This window comes from Sapajus apella, unplaced genomic scaffold, assembly GCF_009761245.1.
Source record: "Sapajus apella isolate SASKATOON/1434 unplaced genomic scaffold, GSC_monkey_1.0 scaffold16, whole genome shotgun sequence".
Taxonomy (NCBI): Eukaryota; Metazoa; Chordata; class Mammalia; order Primates; family Cebidae; genus Sapajus; species Sapajus apella.
In genome coordinates this window covers 17,195,988-17,212,207 of record NW_022436956.1, presented here as the reverse complement: position 1 = coordinate 17,212,207, position 16,220 = coordinate 17,195,988, and the positions used below count along the sequence as shown (strand labels likewise).

At 47.3% G+C, this 16,220-nt stretch overlaps 1 protein-coding gene across 2 annotated transcripts in view; it reads right to left on the bottom strand.

The window, feature by feature from the left end:
• Positions 1–3,682: 3,682 nt before the first annotated feature.
• SMIM35 (small integral membrane protein 35) overlaps positions 3,683–16,220 on the bottom strand; it is a 76,879-nt gene continuing 64,341 nt past the window's right edge. The window contains exons 4-6 of one of the 2 annotated variants that reach the window (XM_032285366.1): positions 5,729–5,845; positions 4,751–4,784; positions 3,683–3,819 (exon numbers count right to left, since the gene is read on the bottom strand). In XM_032285366.1, coding sequence (XP_032141257.1) covers positions 3,720–3,819; positions 4,751–4,784; positions 5,729–5,845 — 251 coding nt within the window. In that variant the 3' untranslated portion in view covers positions 3,683–3,719. Of the gene's footprint in view, positions 3,820–4,750; positions 4,785–5,728; positions 6,195–16,220 lie in introns of those variants that run through there. The other variant, XM_032285365.1, reaches the window with a different exon arrangement.

Genomic DNA, 16,220 nt, shown 5'->3' with positions numbered 1-16,220 from the left:
ACCATTAAGACTTGAAGAAGAACCTACAGGAGAGAAAAGCTCCCTCTTCACCTGCCAGCCTCATCGTGGCTTTGATCATTCCTTAGGTTATACTTTAATATAGAAAAACCGCCATCTGTGTGCTCTGTCTCAGAAATGTAAGTGATCATGAGCACAGGGTTGAATGTAGTCAAGGATGCAAAGAGATCAAAACTTTTGGTTTTCAGAGCACCTAGGATTGCACCAGGGATGAAGCAATGCCCAACATGTTCTGAAGAGAGATTGATTTCAACACAATTTCCTGAGAAGTTCCTGGCTATGGCCAGAGCCATGCAAAGTACCGTGGAGAACTCAGAAGAGGTTTAAAACCTGATTCCGCCTACAAGAAATTCCCGTCAAATAGGAGAAAGCAAGGTTAATTTCCGGGAGACTGGATGCCCCCACAGTGCGTAGCATAGTTCCTGGCATATAATGGAAGCAGCATGAATAAATAAATGCAAAGAAATAATCAATAATAAAGTTATGGGAGCCTGAGATTATCTGTATTTAAAATCAGCAGAGAGCAACATCCATGAGTCTTACAGAGGCTCCCTGAAGAAGGGAAATTTGAGCTGGTATTAAGAATAAGCAGAATTTGGTGATTTGGAGGTCAACGAAGGTATAAAAAGATAAAAGGAAAAAAGAGGAGAGGGTCAGTGGGAAGCCCAGAGCTGAGGATGGGGCCCTTGGGCTCCCGGCCCTCGTGACTGCCTCTGGGCTCTTAGGGCCAGTGGAAAGAAGAACCATAAAAAGGCAGTGGGGAGGTTCTGGGAGAGGCCCTGGCACAGCCATGGTCTGGATGCCCAGCCAGTGCCCGGCCCAACAAAACCTGTGGCTGGATTTCCAGGCATCTGCTCCGAATCATTTCTAAACAAACTGGAATCTGCACTTCAGAACCATCAACAGAAACACGCAGAGTCCAGGGGTGGGGCCCGGGCCCCATGGGTGAAGAAAGCTGTGCTCGCCAGTGGCCTGCGGAAGTAAGGAAAAGAGGGGGAGGCTGAGGGGACAGAGGGTGCGTCAGAGGGCCCTAAAAGAGGAAGTTGCCCGGTATCAGTTCTGCTCCCAGGGATGGGAAATACCCTCCGTGCTCCCAGCCCCAGGCAGCTGTCCCTGTCTCCTCACCTGAAGCCACAGACCTGGGACCAAGGCCACCTGGGTCCTGGGAACCATCCTCCCTTTCAAGTTTCTCCAAGGCTGCTGAGTTCTGAGCACTTCCAGGGGCCTAGGGTGGCTGGGCACGGACTGCAGACCCGGGATCCCTGCTAAGCAGGGTACGGTTGAGAGTTTTATTGGGGCCGAGCCAGGTGCAGCAACTCACACCCAGCACTTTACACCCAGCAAATCACACCCAGCACTTTAGGAAGCCGAGGTGGGTGGATCACTTAAGGTTAGGAGTTCGGAACCAGCCTGGCCAACATGGTGAAACCCCATCTCTACTAAAACTGTAAAAGTTAGCCAGGCATGGAGGCGTGTAATCCCAGCTACTTGGGAGGCTGAGGGAGGAGGATCCCTTGAACTCGGGAGGTGGAGGTTGCAGTGAGCCGAGATCCCGCCACTGCATTCCAGCCTGGGCAACAGGGTGAGACTCCATCTCAAAAAAAGAAAAACAAAAAGGAAAGAAAAGAAAAAGAAAGAAAGTTTTACTGGGGCCAGATACTCCAGGGGCTAGGAAAGGGGCCCCAGTCCTCAGAAATGAAATCCACGGAAGGAAGCCAAAGTCAACCCATCTCCCCTCCCTGCTACTCCAAGAGACCTTCAAAGAAGGGAGGGGGTCCCACAACCATGAAGGGGCCTTCCCCATTCCCACTTACTCAGGGGCAGAAGACTCGGTTGAAGACCTCCAAATCCAGAGACTTGGAAATTAAGTCAAAGCCTGGCTATGCTGAGACAACGGCCCCCAGACCCTGGCAGAAAATAGGGTAAGGGCTGGTAAGGCTCCTCGCCTTCCTTCTTCTACAATCTGCAAGAACCCAAAACAAGAAAGAAACGAGGCTTCAGGAAAGGGAGGCTAGGAAGAAGAATCACACAGCTTCCCTCCTCCCCCTCCTGCATCTGTTGCTGGACTGCTAGCAGAGGGGCTGGCTGCTGGCTGTTCTAACTGTGGGTTTCAGCAGTGACTGGGCCCCTTCTCTTGCCCTACTCCATCCACAGCAGCCCTGAGGACTCTGCCTCTCTGGATTGAACAACTCTGCACTAAGCACCTTCTGAGCTGATATCCTTGTGCACGCTTTGCCTCCTGTCCAGCAGGGCACAGACCAGAGGAAGGAGTGATGACTCTTGAGGTGAACTGCCCTGCTGTCCACCAAACTGCAGTGGATTCCTGGTTTCCCTGGTATGTTATCTGGTTTGTTCAGCCTCGCCTGGGTTCCTCTTCCTACTCCCACCATTTCCGGCCCACTTTTGCCACAGGGCAGCCTTTGCATAAGAAATGCAGAACACTGTGAAATAGCGCTCACCCACTCCTCTGTGCCCACCCCGTCCCAGGAGCTGAGGCGACAAGAACATGTTTCTAGACTGTTCTCAGCACTGCACGTCAGAACTGGGAGCTGGCCATGTTTGGGAGGCACTGAGGCTTTCAGCAGTGAGAGACAGGCCCAGATGGGGGACGGGGCAGGGGGAGGGTTGAAAGTGCCCGAACCAAGTAGACAGCGGGGCAGGGCAGAGTCAAGGCCCAGCTCGGCTTCCGGGAAGCTGGCCTCAGGTGGGAAGGTTAAAACCATGTCTGGAATCACCTGTTTCCACGTAACTTTGCCTGTTAAATCTATGACTAGCTTTCCGGCCCTGGTCTACCCTACAACGGGAGGTAACTGGAGACACCCCATAAAGAAGCTCCCCGCTGGTGTCTGGAGGCCTCGCCCACCCTGGACTGCACTGGGCAGGGCTGGTTCTCCAGGACTTCTGCGACCCCTCCTACAGGAGCTTCCCAGAGCCCAGCTCCCTCCTGAGGAATGTCCGCCTCTTTTAGTTCTGTGGGAAAGCCACTGCTGCCCAGCCAGACTCCATCCCTAGATGCCTGACTCTCCAGGACTCCCCTGCTGCAGACTGGTGTGTATCCAGAGGAGACCCCCTCATCCTCCACAGGGAGGGGCCAGGCCAGGTCTTGAAGATCCAAGGGGATGAGGGCAGCCCAGAGGAGCCTGGAAGGGGCAGGAACTGCTGCAGGGAGAAAAGGTTTGGATGGGAAAAAGCAACTGAGATGTGAGGAAGGGAGGAGCTGGAAGGCAGGCGAGGGGAAGTGTGGCCAAAGGGTTAGTGGGCCATGAAGAAGGGGCAGCTCTTGGGCTCAGAAAGCTCAGAACTGAAGTGCTAGAGTGATGCTTCTTGGAGAGACTGGTCATCTGGAAACTTCATCTTAGAGCAAGAATTGAGATTTTAAAAGCTGTGCTCTGGAAGCTTCCACCTTGAATATGAACAGAATCTTCCCAGGAAGGAAAGGCCGAGCATGGATTGGGTGGACCAGGAGAAAACAGGGCCGGCCCAGTGCCGGAAGCGGGTGGGGGAAAACATGACCGCAAGCCTGAGATGAGCACCAGAAGACAGGGGATGGACCAGATAATCTCTTTGAGTTCCGAGTGGTCCTTGGTGCAAGGCGTGGGTGCCTGGACCCTCTTAGGACCTTACTTGGACATCAGGCTGACACGGGAGCTCCCCTACCTCCAACTCACCTCTCCAGGGCTCCATAAGCTGCTGCCCCTGCATCAGACTAGCCTGTTGGAGAACTTCACGTAGCCACCATCTGGGCTGCTGATGTGACCACTGATGGTGAAGGGTGGACCTATCTCCAGATCCTTCGGGTTCCTGAGAAAGATGATCCAATCAGGCTACTGGAGCTGACAACCTAGCCTCTCCCTTGGACCCCATCTCCTTTGACTCCAGGGCACCAACTCACTGACTTGTCTTCCAGAAAAGGAAGTGGGCCACCTACCATAATCATCTCTCAGGGACAAAGAAGATGCAGCCCTGCCTATGGCAAGTAGATGAGATGACCAACGCCAAGAGAACTTCCAGCTCGCACTCCCTAAATCCCTGACTTTCTCATATGTGTCTCTTTTTGATACCTTCTTGTGCCTGAGATTACATTATTTGTAATCAGACCTGTCTCCAGCATAGACATGAAATGCTTGAAGACAGAGACTATGCCCAGTCATCTTTGTACTCTTAGAAACATACCACAGTAGTGGTGGTTATGATAGAATCTTTCTGAAGAAATGATGGAAGGTGGAAAAAAGGAAAGATGGATGGATGCATGGATGGATGAAAGAAACGAAGGAATGATCAATGATGGACGATTGACAGATGAATGAATGGATGGATAGATGGAAAAAAGGAAGGGAGGAAAGGAGGGAGGGAGGGAGGAAAAGGCAGAATGGAAGGAAAAGGCAGGAAGGAAGGGAGGAAGGGAGGGAGGGAGGAAGGAAGGCTGGCTCTGCCTGCTTGGGGGAGAGATGGATGGATGGATGGATGGATGGATGGATGGATGGATGGATGAATGAATCGTCCCTGCCTAAGGGTGAATATTAAAAAGATCATTGTCATCAGGGTTTCACATAGTCCTACATTCAAGTTTTTATTCATGAGACTTTTCTAAATTGATTCTCCTGCCCTCTTTTATTTTCTTAGGGTCATGAACAGAAGACAGGAAAAGGAAGCAGTCAGTTCTTATTCTATCTTTGATTCTTTTTCTACCCCCAATGCCCACCTCACCCAGATCTTCCCTGGATTTACTCACCTGATTTGATATAAGTTGAAGACAAAATTAGGCCCTAAGAAGACAATTCAAAAAGAGAGGGTTAACACTTCCAGGGAAAGCAGTCCATCACCCTTCCAAGAATGTCTGGTGCCCCCTCCCCTGTCTGGAGGAGGAGGGTGGCTGGGCTGAGCCTCAGGATGGTGTGGGAGCATCCCAGCCTGCTTCAGCGCTAGGGTCTTGATTACCCTAGGATGAAGGGAGTCCTAGGCTGGACCCCAATAGAACCAGACCTGGGCTTCAATTTAGACTCTACCTCATTCTAACCCCACGACTTCAGCCTCATGTCCCATCTATAAAAATGAAGGCTATAATAACATATTTCTCACTTGGAATTTTAAAGAAAATCACATTAGGCAAAAGTGTATTGGCACAGAGTAGGTGCTCAACAAACATCCATGGACTCTGTTAAAGTTAACTGCAGATCTGTGAAATAGTCTCTGTCCCTTGGCATTCCAGCACACCCTTCCCTTGCAGCTTTCCCAGAGTCCTGTGAAAAGTGCAGCCATGTCTCAGAGTTGAGAACATCACAGCAAATTCCAGGAGACTCCCAGTGAAGCCGACACCTCCACAAGCTTAGGAGAGAGTCCCAAGACCCATAGTCAGGGGCAGAGATACACATGGAGCCAGACTGAGATCACTTGGAGCATGGCCTGTCTAGCCCATTGCTCTCTTATCTAGCCCACAGAGGTCCCTGGCATGGCCTCCTATGGGCTCTGAGAGAGGAGGAAGCTGGCTGCTTGCTGGGGTGAGAGAAGCCCCCATTCCCTCGATAAAGGCACCATTGCCTCACCTCACCACCTCAACTGCTCAGCCACCCACTCAAGTCTTCAACCACTGCAACCACCACAGGAAATACTTTTGCATCCCACCATGCTAAGGAGTTTGCAGCCCTTCCAGGCATTGCCAACTGCTATGAGAGAGGAAGAGCTGGGGCAACAGGGCCCAGTGCACACTCACCCTCCCAGCAGTACCCACGCTGGTACCACTTGGCTAGGCTGTAGCCGAGGATGGACACGAGCAGCAGTGACAGCCCCACGCCAAGGATCAGGCCCAAGGTGTTGATGGAGTCTTCACCTGCAGAGACATGCAGCTGTGTACCCTCCCACAGCCCCCTGCACCAACCCACCTGTATCATGTTCCAAAGTTCCCCTCCCTTCCCACTGCCCACCAACACGACTGTCCCCTGGGAGCCTTGCTCCAAGCCAGATGATTCAGCCTAGCTATACTAAGGTGAAAATGTCTGATACCTGAATTTTTAGAGTGAGCCTATCTGGTATTTGGAGCTTCTTAATCCAAAGGAATAGTCCTCTGATAATAGAGATTGTTTGAAGTCTTTCTGAAGTCACAGACATTCTACCTGGAAAAGGCTTTGCCTATCTGGGGGACAGCCTGGGAGGTCCAGCCTCAGCATGAGCCAGATGGTCAGGAGGGGCCACCTGGAGGGCCCAAGAACACAGACCCAGGAGCCTCGGCCCACCCTCTTTGCAAAACCCATGTACCCAGTGGGAACAGGATGTTAACTCTTGGGCCCTGTTTGCTGCCTGTACTTACCACTTCTTCCCTTTTTGTGGTATGAGCTCTTAGCTAAATTTTTATTTTATTTGTAAAGTCCAACCAGGAAAGAGAGAGAGAGAGGTTGGAAACCTGCAGGGAGATGAGATAAGCCACAGCAGAAACAGAGAGGGCAACCAGGTTCTGAGGAAGAGGCTGGCAGTGGGAGCACCCTAGGGACAACCCACCTCCGTTGGGCAGGGAATCAGGAAGGCCAGCCCCACTCCTGCCTGATAAGGGTATGAAAGAATAGAATGATTCCCCATTTGGTGTCCTGAGGCTCCAGGGATATTGCCAAGAGGCCAGGAGCTGCAGTGGTTGAGCCTAGACTTTAGGTGCAGGCTAGCCTCTGAGGCCCAGATCCATTGTTTGCAAACTGTGAGACCCTGACACACGAACATCCCTTTACCTTGCTGAACTTGGACTGCTCTGATAGAAAATAAGACTAATATTAAATACATATAGATTTGTTGTGACAATTAATAAAGATGCTGTATGTAGAGAGCACTTAGGAGAGGATCTGGCATGCACTAAATGCTCAATAGATGTAAATTACATCATCATTGTTGTTGTTGTCATTAGTGTTATCAAATGGTAAAATTGTGGTTTTTAAATGTTTCACAATTCTCCCATTTTTGATGGGAGACCATTGATAATAAAAGCCATTTCCTCCCCCATGCGATGCCCCTCGGTCCTTCGTCTCACTAGCCACCAGGTTATTCTCTACTCAGTGAAGAGAATGTGACAGCCAAATGCAGAGGGAAGGGGTCTCTCCTTTCAGTTTTAAGTTTCCAAAACCCAGGCCCTTAGAGAAAAAGAAAGAATTCACAGCCTAGATAAGAAGTGAGCCAGAGCAAGAATTACCCTCCTCGTCATACTAGGAAAAAATCTCCATCCTGGAGAGATGAAAAAGAGAAAGAAAAAGGCCAGGTTACAAAAATGCCGATGAGTCCCAAAGAGAGCAACCTTGTTCCCTGCTCCAAATTTGAGCCCCGGGAAGGCAATAGAATCCCCAGATGGAGTTGTGGGATCCAAGAGCTGGGCTGAGCTCCAAGAAAAGCAATAGCCCAGGTAAGAATAGTTGCATGGGATGCCTTGCCAAATGGAGCCTCACAGAGCCTTGAAGAGTTGTTGTCATGGCATGAGAGCAACCTAATGATTCCTGTATCCACAAGACAGACAGAGAAGTCATAGAGAGCCACTCCAGGCCTGGAAGAGCCATGCAGCTGGGATGTAGGGATGCTTCTTCAGCATCCTGATGCTCAAAGCCTACTCCAGATGATGGCCATCTCTATGGGTACTGGTGTAAGCAGATGACATCAGGAACTATGCACTTCTCCCTACCCTACTCTTAAACTCCCTCCCCAGGAAAAGAGGGGAACAGGGATGTTTAAAGTGACTAAAATTAAAATTCTGCCATCTTTAACAGGCTGAGACTGAAAACAGAAGTTAGATTTTAGAAAACACAAAGTTACATTTCTTGCATACATGAGTTTATCAACTGAGATATATGCCTCCTACTAAGACCATAATGATGAAAATGATAAATATTATTACCCTGTGGAGGCAACTACTTGTCCACCAAAATCCATTCTCCTCAGCCTCCTTTGCAGTTATGTGCCAACCTGAATGATGACAGCTGGACAAATGTGGAAGTCACATGCTGAAGATGGCAAAGCTGCTATCAAACTGGATCCCTGAGTCACCATATGGAGGAGAGCCATCTGCAGACATGAACACCTACTTAGACTAGAGGTCTAAGTGAGCTTCTGTTATGTTTCAACCATAATTAGTTTGGATCTGCTTGTTACAGATATTTAGCCTGCTTAACCAATGTAATTACTAATCTTATTTCACTCTCTGGAATGCATTTCAGCTATACAGCCAGGAAAAAAGGAAGATCCAGGAGATGACATACTCCTGTGCTATGGAAAGAAATGCTTATTGTTGACCCCAACCTGGAGTCCAGCATGGAAGTGAGCTATTGTTCCAGCACCCCAGAACACAAGAACAGCTTAGATGCTGGCAGAAATCATGTGTGGGCAGTGGCCATGGGAACTGGAAGATGCTTCAAGGGAGGCAGCTACAGATGGTTGAAAAGCGGAGGGGAACAATGGAACAGCCTCTTGCAAGCCCAAGGCTTTCTGCAAGTATTTAATTGCATCTTTATAGGGTGCCAGCCTCACACACTACCCATGGGTACCCTGAGTTCAGTGTTGACCAAGCAATGAGACAAAGATGGGTTAAGAGTGCATAAAGTGGGGCCAGGGGGCTATTGCAAAATGGAGGCTGCAAAGGCCCTGAGCTCTGGTTTTCTGCAATATTTATTAAATACAATCACTTTGATCTATAGTGCAGATGGTGGGGTGAACCGGTGAAAGGAAAGCTGTGCATCAAACATAAGATTAATAGCAGTGGCAGTTTATGTGAGTTTTCTAAGAGCTAAAAGCAGGTAATTCTCTATCTGCAGCTGGTGGGAAAAGACTTAACAAGGAGCGTACATGTCTGGCTACATTCCAGCCCTTCAAAGGAGTGTTACCTCCTTGAGCATCATTTTTAAAATGTCAGAGCTTGGGTCACTGTACATGGGAACATGCTGGCATAGAGAGGCCTTCCTCCCCAGAGGCCTCCTGCTGCCTTCCACAGCTTATTGTTCCTGATTTCTTTAATACATTACTTCTAACCAGTTTATGTAGGCTCACTGTAAACCCTTCCTCCATTGCTATTTCCCCCAACAATCTTCTCTGTGCGAAGCACTGTTCCAGGCACATGTATTAAAGCAATAAAACATATGAAAACCTCTGTCCTAATGGAGATTACATTCCAGTGAAGGGAGACAGGCTATAAACAAAATAAAGAAATTAATTACATAGCATATTAGAGGGTGGTACATACTAGAGAAAAAAAATAAGCTGAAAGAGAGATAGGAAGCATTGTGTATGGGGAGAGCAGTTTTAAATAAAGTAGTCGAGGAAGACCTCACGACAAATGTGACAATTGAGGAGCAAAGACCTAAAGGAGGTAAATTAGTTCATTCTCACACTCCTAATAAAGACATACCTGAGACTGGGTAATTTATTTAAAAAATAAAAAAAGGTTTAATTGACTCACAGTTCAGCATGGCTTGGGAGGCCTCAGGAAGCTTACAATCAGGGTGGAAGGGGAAGCAAACATGTCCTTCTTCACATGACAGCAGGAAGGAGAAGAGTGCCAAGCAAAACAGGGGAAAGCCCCTTATAAAACCATCAAATCTCATGAGAACTCACTCACTACCAGGAGAACAGCATGAGGGTAACCACCCCCATGGTTAAATTACCTCCCACCTGTTCCCTCCTACAACACTTGGGGATTATGGGTACTACAATTCAAGATAAGATTTGGGTGAGGACACAGCCAAACCATATCAGGAGGTGAGAGAAGAAACAAGCCATAGAGATATCTAGAGTGAAAAGGTCTAGGCAGAGGGAGCAGTAGGTACAAATTAGGCAGGAGCATGCCTAGCAGGTTCCAGGAGCATCCAGGAACCCAGAGTGATGAGCAGGAAGGCAGCAGGAGAGGAGGTACCAGGAGCCAAATAATGTAGTGCTTTGAAGGCAATGAGGGTAGCTTGGCTTTTCCGCTGAGTGGGAGTCACTTGGGGACTTGGAGAAGAGAAGGAACATGACTCAGTGTTTTAAAAGGATGTCTCTGGCTGGCTACTGTTAAGAATTGATGAGGTAGGGAATGATGCCAGAGAAGGGGGACCAGTCAGGAGAGTACTGCAATATCCAAGCAAGAGACAGTCATTGGAGGAAAGAAGTGCAAGGAAAGAGGCCAGGGTCAAAGAAGATCATCTCTGCGGATGACAGAGAGAGGGACAGTGACCTAAGAGCTCAAACCTTCAAGAATGAGGGGGTAGTGACCCACAGGTGGACGGACAGATGACCACACAGCATCATAGCGATACTGGTGGTGTTTGTGGAAGCTGGGGTTTGAAGCGTTTCATCAAAGAAAAGTCTGTCCAAGAGTAGGAAATACCCATAGGAAAGCCCCAGCAGGGAAATCACAGGCCTTCCAGAGACCCCGAGGTGAGGGATGGAGATGCTATGTCTCTGTGGTTACTTTTTTGTCCCCTGTACACAGTGCCTTCTTACTTAGGTAGCTTGCAGAAAGAATTACTCTATTTTACCTCTCGATTTTTCTAGGATGCTCCTTTGACTAATATTCTTTAGACTTCTTTTTAATACTTTTACACTTTTATTATAAAATATTTCTTGCATACAAAAAGTACATAAAATAGCATCAAGGACAGCCATGTACCTACTACTGATTTTTCAAAGAATTCTAAAATCCTGCCACTCTTACTTTTAGTTTGATTTCAGGGTAGTTCTCTCCTATCTCTCCCTCCAAGTAAATACTCTCCCAAATTTGGTGTTTCTCTCTCCTATACACCATTTTTAGCTATTACTTCATATTTTTAATAAATTATGTATATCTATGTAGATATAAAGATATACAGCAATTTTTTAAATTATACCTTAAGTTCTGGGGTACATGTGCAGCTCATGCAGGATTATTACATAGGTATACACATGCCATGGCGGTTTGCTGCATTGATCCCCCAATCATCTATATTAGGTATTCCTCCTAATATTACCCCTCCCCTGTCCCCCCACCCCATCCTATCCCTCCCCTATCCCCTGGTGTGTGATGTTCCCCTCCCTGTGTCCATGTGTTCTCATTGTACAACACCCACTTACGAGTGAGAACATGTGGTGTTTGGTTTTCTGTTCTTGTGTCAGTTTGCTAAGAATGGATGACAGTTTCCAGCTTCATCCATGTCCCTGCAAAGGACGTGAACTCATCCTTTTTACAGCTACATAGTATTCCATGATGTATATGTGCCACATATTCTTTATCCAATCTATCACTGATGGACATTTGGGTTGGTTCCAAGCCTTGCTATTGTATACAGTGCCGAGATGACAAACTTCCTCTAATTAGGCAGCACAGCTAATTAGCTGTCAGTATGACCCGATGTCAACTAGGTCACAGGGTCAATAGAGTTGAATCCCTGCCTGCGGTTACCCTATCCTGCAGCCAGGTATCAAATTATAGGCTTAGTTGAACTGGAGATGAATGTCATTGTTTATTTTGAATAATTGTGTCTGTTTGTGTTTCATTCCACAAAAATTGCCTCTTGGCATCACCGAGCTCAGCCTCCAGTCAGTCATCCTCTGGTCCTGCGCTGCCATCCTTCCAACCTTCCCACCCTCATGCCTGAATTCCACCTGCTGTCTGCTTCATAAAGACTCCCAGCTCCCGGCCCCTCCGATTTCTCTCTCTTCATCAGCCCTTTCCTGGCTTTGCTTTCAGCCCCCAAGGTGAATCCTCTCAACACACCACTCACTTGCAAATATAATATCTTCATCCTTGTTCTTCTGCCACACCCAGCCAGCACCACTGCAGCCCTGGAGCAGGCCAGACATCCACCCACACCACCCCTGCACCTGGGTGCTGAAAGGTCCTTCAGCCACAGGGTGGTGACCACAGCAACATCACTGTCTCCAGCACCCAGCAGAGACTCCACCCACAGCAGTGTGTCACCTGCGTGCTCACGGTCAGCTCTCTCCCCACAGTGGCTCTGTCCATGTTTCAGAGTGCTCTGCAAGGTGCCCATTGTGCCTCCCCTCCCCCAATGCTGTCATCAGCTGCTCTGACCTCCTACTCCAGAGGAGGCGGAGGTCTGCACACAGGAATGCCTCATGTCTTGCCTCTCCTTATCCCTCCCACTCCCATTCACACATCCATATCCAAACCCTTCCTGAGTGCCCTTCAGTTTCCAGGAAGGTTTATCTCTATCCCTTCAAAGCCTTCTGAACTCCGTTCCTCCTCAAGACAGAGCGCCAATTGGCGGTTCCTTCTATGCCTTCCATGCCGCCCTTTCTCCAGCAGGTAGCTATGCCCACATCTCCCTTCCTCCAACACACCACTCTCCCTTGAGGCTACCACTGCTCTAGCTGTGGCCAGACCTCCATCCTTCCCCTTACCACTCAGCTTGGGGAGCGAGTGGCCAACTCTTGTCATCGCCAGTTCTCACAGAAATGTGTGGCCTGGCTCTTTTTCTCCTTTCTTCACCAGTTCCTTGCACCTCCGTCCACGCTACAATCCTCGGTGGTCTGGCCTCTGCCCCCTTCATTCCTCTGGAGCTGTGTTTGCAGAGGCCACCGATGACCTCCGCTGTAATTTCTGCAAATGTTGTTCGATGACATGGCTTGCCTCCTCTGCAGAGTTGGCCTGTCTTCCTGGAGCCTTTCTCACACCGTGATTGTCCTTCTCTGTCTGGATCTTCTCCATCATCTCCACTTTGCATGTCGGCGTTCCCGAGGGTTCCTGTGTGCCCTCTCTTTTTCTTGCTTTTATTCTTTCCCTGAGGATGTCATCTTCTGCGGTTGCACCTATCTTCTGGGTGCTGATCTCTCCCAAATTCAGCTTTCTGATCCACAGGACCCTCCTGAGGTCTAGACCTAGATATCCATTGCCCAGTGAACATCTCCTCAAGGGGTCTGGCAGGTACCTTGAACCCAACAGGACGATGGAACTGCCTTCCTGCATGACCCATTTTGATCAGTGGCACTGTCATCCACTCTGTTGCCTAATCAATACCCAGGAGTCACCAGGCCTCCCTTCTCTCCCTAACTTACTACCTCCAATTGATCGCTCAGTTCTGCTGACCTTCTCTTCCCGATGTCCTATCCACCTCTCCCCTGTCCCTTGCCCTGGGTCAGGCTCTCACCACCTCTCCAAGATGACTCTCCTGGCTACCTGGAGGGCCGCCTTAGCCTGCGCTCGCTCCTCCCAGTACATCCCAACCCTGGCCAAAGGAGCCTCTCAGGGGCCAATAGAATCCTGCCTATCCTTGAGCAGCAATGCCTCCATGACCTGCCCCATCCACCACTTGATCCTCAGCCAACACCTGGCCACATGGAGCCTTCAAAGAACCATGATCTCTCCTACCTCTCCACCTTCAGCCTAGAGCCTCTTCTTCCTTCACCACCTCCTCTGCTTGGCAACTGACTGATCATCCTTCACAATTCATCACAGATCTCACATAGCCCAGGGATGTTTCCTTGACACCACCCTCAAATCTAGATTCTGGGCTATCCCCCAGTGCTCCCCAAACCCCCATGTTTACCTCTTCTAGCACAGATTACCTGTCACTGTGGTGCTATCTCAGCTCTTCTTTCTCTCCACCAGAGGTCTGCGGCTGTTTCTCCCATTTCCAGATGCCTTGCCCATGTGGCAAAACAATAGCATATGATTATTGAATCAATAATCAAGGAAGACTTCCTAGAAAAAGCAGCTATTAGGTAGTGTTTTGTAGGCAGACACGAACTGGTGTGAAGAGGAGGATGAGAATGAATTGCATAGAGTAGAATCTGTGACTCAGGGTCCTTCAAGAGCCAGGGGAAACTGAGGGAAATGATGGTTTGCAGCTTCATCCATGTCCCTGCAAAGGGCGTGAATTCATCCTTTTTATGGCTGCATAGTATTCCATAGTGTATATGTGCCACATTTTCTTTATCCAGTCTATTATTGATGGGCATTTGGGTTGGTTCCAAGTCTTTGCTATTGTAAACAGTGCCGCAATGAACATAATAGAATGATTTATAACCCTTTGGGTATATACCCAGTAATGGGATTGCTCGGTCAAAAGGTATTTCTATTTCTAGATCCTTGAGGAATCTCCACACTGTCTTCCACAATGGTTGAACTAATTCACACTTGCACCAACAGTGTAAAACCCTTCCTATTTCTCCACATCCTCTCCAGCATCTGTTGTCTCCAGATTTTTTAAGGATTGCCATTCTAACTTGCATGAGATGGTATCTCAATGTGGTTTTGATTTGCATTTCTCTAGTGACCAGTGATGATGAGCTTTTTTTCATGTTTGTTGGCTGCATAAATGTCTTCTTTTGAGAAATGTCTGTTTACAGCCTTCGCCCATTTTTTGATGGGTTTGTTTGTTTGTTTCTTGTAAATTTGTTTAAGTTCTTTGTAGATTCTGGATATTAGCCCTTTGTCAGATGGGTAAATTGCAAAAATTTTTTCCCATTCTGTTGGTTGCTGGTTCACTCTAACGACAGTTTCTTTTGCCATGCAGAAGCTTTTAAGTTTAATTAGATCCCATTTGTCTATTTTGGCTTTTGTTGCCATTGCTTTTGGTCTTTTAGTCATGAAGCCCTTGCCTAATTGCCTAGGTTTTCTTCTAGGGTTTTTATTGTGTTAGGTCTTATGTTTAAATCTTTAATCCATCTGGAGTTAATTTTTGCATAAGGTGTAAGGAAGGGGTCCAGTTTCAGCTTTCTGCATATGGCTAGCCAGTTTTTGCAACACCATTTATTAAATAGGGAATCCTTTCCCAATTGCTTGTTTTTGTCAGGTGTATCAAAGATCAGATGGTTGTAGATGTGTGATGTTACTTCTGAGGCCTCTGTTCGGCTCCATTGGTCTACATCTCTGATATATAGCATTGTTTTATATGTTTGCAAACTTTATGAAAATTATATTAGGACCATTTCCACTTCTGACCATGGTGGAATGATAGGGACCAGATTTACTCTCCTACTTTAATAACTAGAAAACCAACAAATTATGTAAAACAGTGGGTAAAGGTAGTGCAGAACAGTGATCCCTGAAGGAGGGAAGTAAAATAAATAGCTCTCTAGGATTGCCTGGCTTATTGACTGGGTGAGTTCCCCAAGTTCCAGTACAGGAGAGAGAACCCAGAAAGAGCCCAGCAGACAAATTGAGGGGTCAGAATTGAGAGTTCAGGGAAGCCCAGGCAGCCAGAATTTACAGGACAAAACACCAGAGAGAAGGGAGCTGGACAGAGACAAGGATTCCCAGAGATCTGCAAAGGGGTCCCCAAAGTCTTTGTTGTGGCTTGCCTTTTAATTTTGCTTGTAATGTCTTTTTTGAGCAGAATTTTAACTTATATTTTAATCAATTTTATCTATATTTGTGCTTTTTAAAAATCTTATTTAAGACATTCACCTCTACTATAAGAAATACTTCTTAATTTTTTTCTAAAAGTTTTAACGTTTTGTTTTTTACAGTTTAGTACTTTAATCAACCTGGAATTAATTTTTATGCATTATCTTCATAATTTTTATGTAGAAATTAATTTTCCACTGTTTTCCCCTTCATCACTGGTGCTTTCATATATCAAGCTCTACAGATGTGCCTGCTTCTTTTTCTGGGCTTTCAACTGTCTTCTATTGGTCTATATGTCTGTCACTGGACACTAGACATGTAATGACAAGCACTGTTACATTATCTTAATTACTATGGCCTCATGATAAACCTTGGCTGGGTGTAGTGACTCATACCTGTAATCCCAGCACTTTGGGAGGCTGAGGCAGGCGGATCACCTGAGGTCAGGAGCTCAAGACCAGCTTAGCCAACATGGCAAAAAACCATCTACTAAAAATACAAAAATCAGCTGGGTGTGGTGGCAGGCACCTGTAACCTCAGCTACTTGGGAGGCTGAGGCAGGAGAATTGCTTGAACCCAGGAGGCAGAGGTTGCAATGAGCTGAGATCACACGATTGCACTCCAGCCTGGGCAACAGAATGAGACTCCACCTCAAAAAAAAAAAAAAAAAGAATAAATAAATAAATAACTGGTAAAATAAACACTCCATTCTATCCTTCCTCATAAACATGTTAGTTATTCTGAGTACTTTGCTCTTTCTTGTGAATTTGGGAATTCATTTTTCAAGGTCAGTGAAACTCTATTAGAAGTTGATTGAGGTAGCAGTAAATTTATAGGTTTATTTGGATGAAACTTGCATATTTGTGATTCTGAGCCTTCAAACTTACAAGTAGGGCAAATGTTTTCACTTATTTGGAATCAT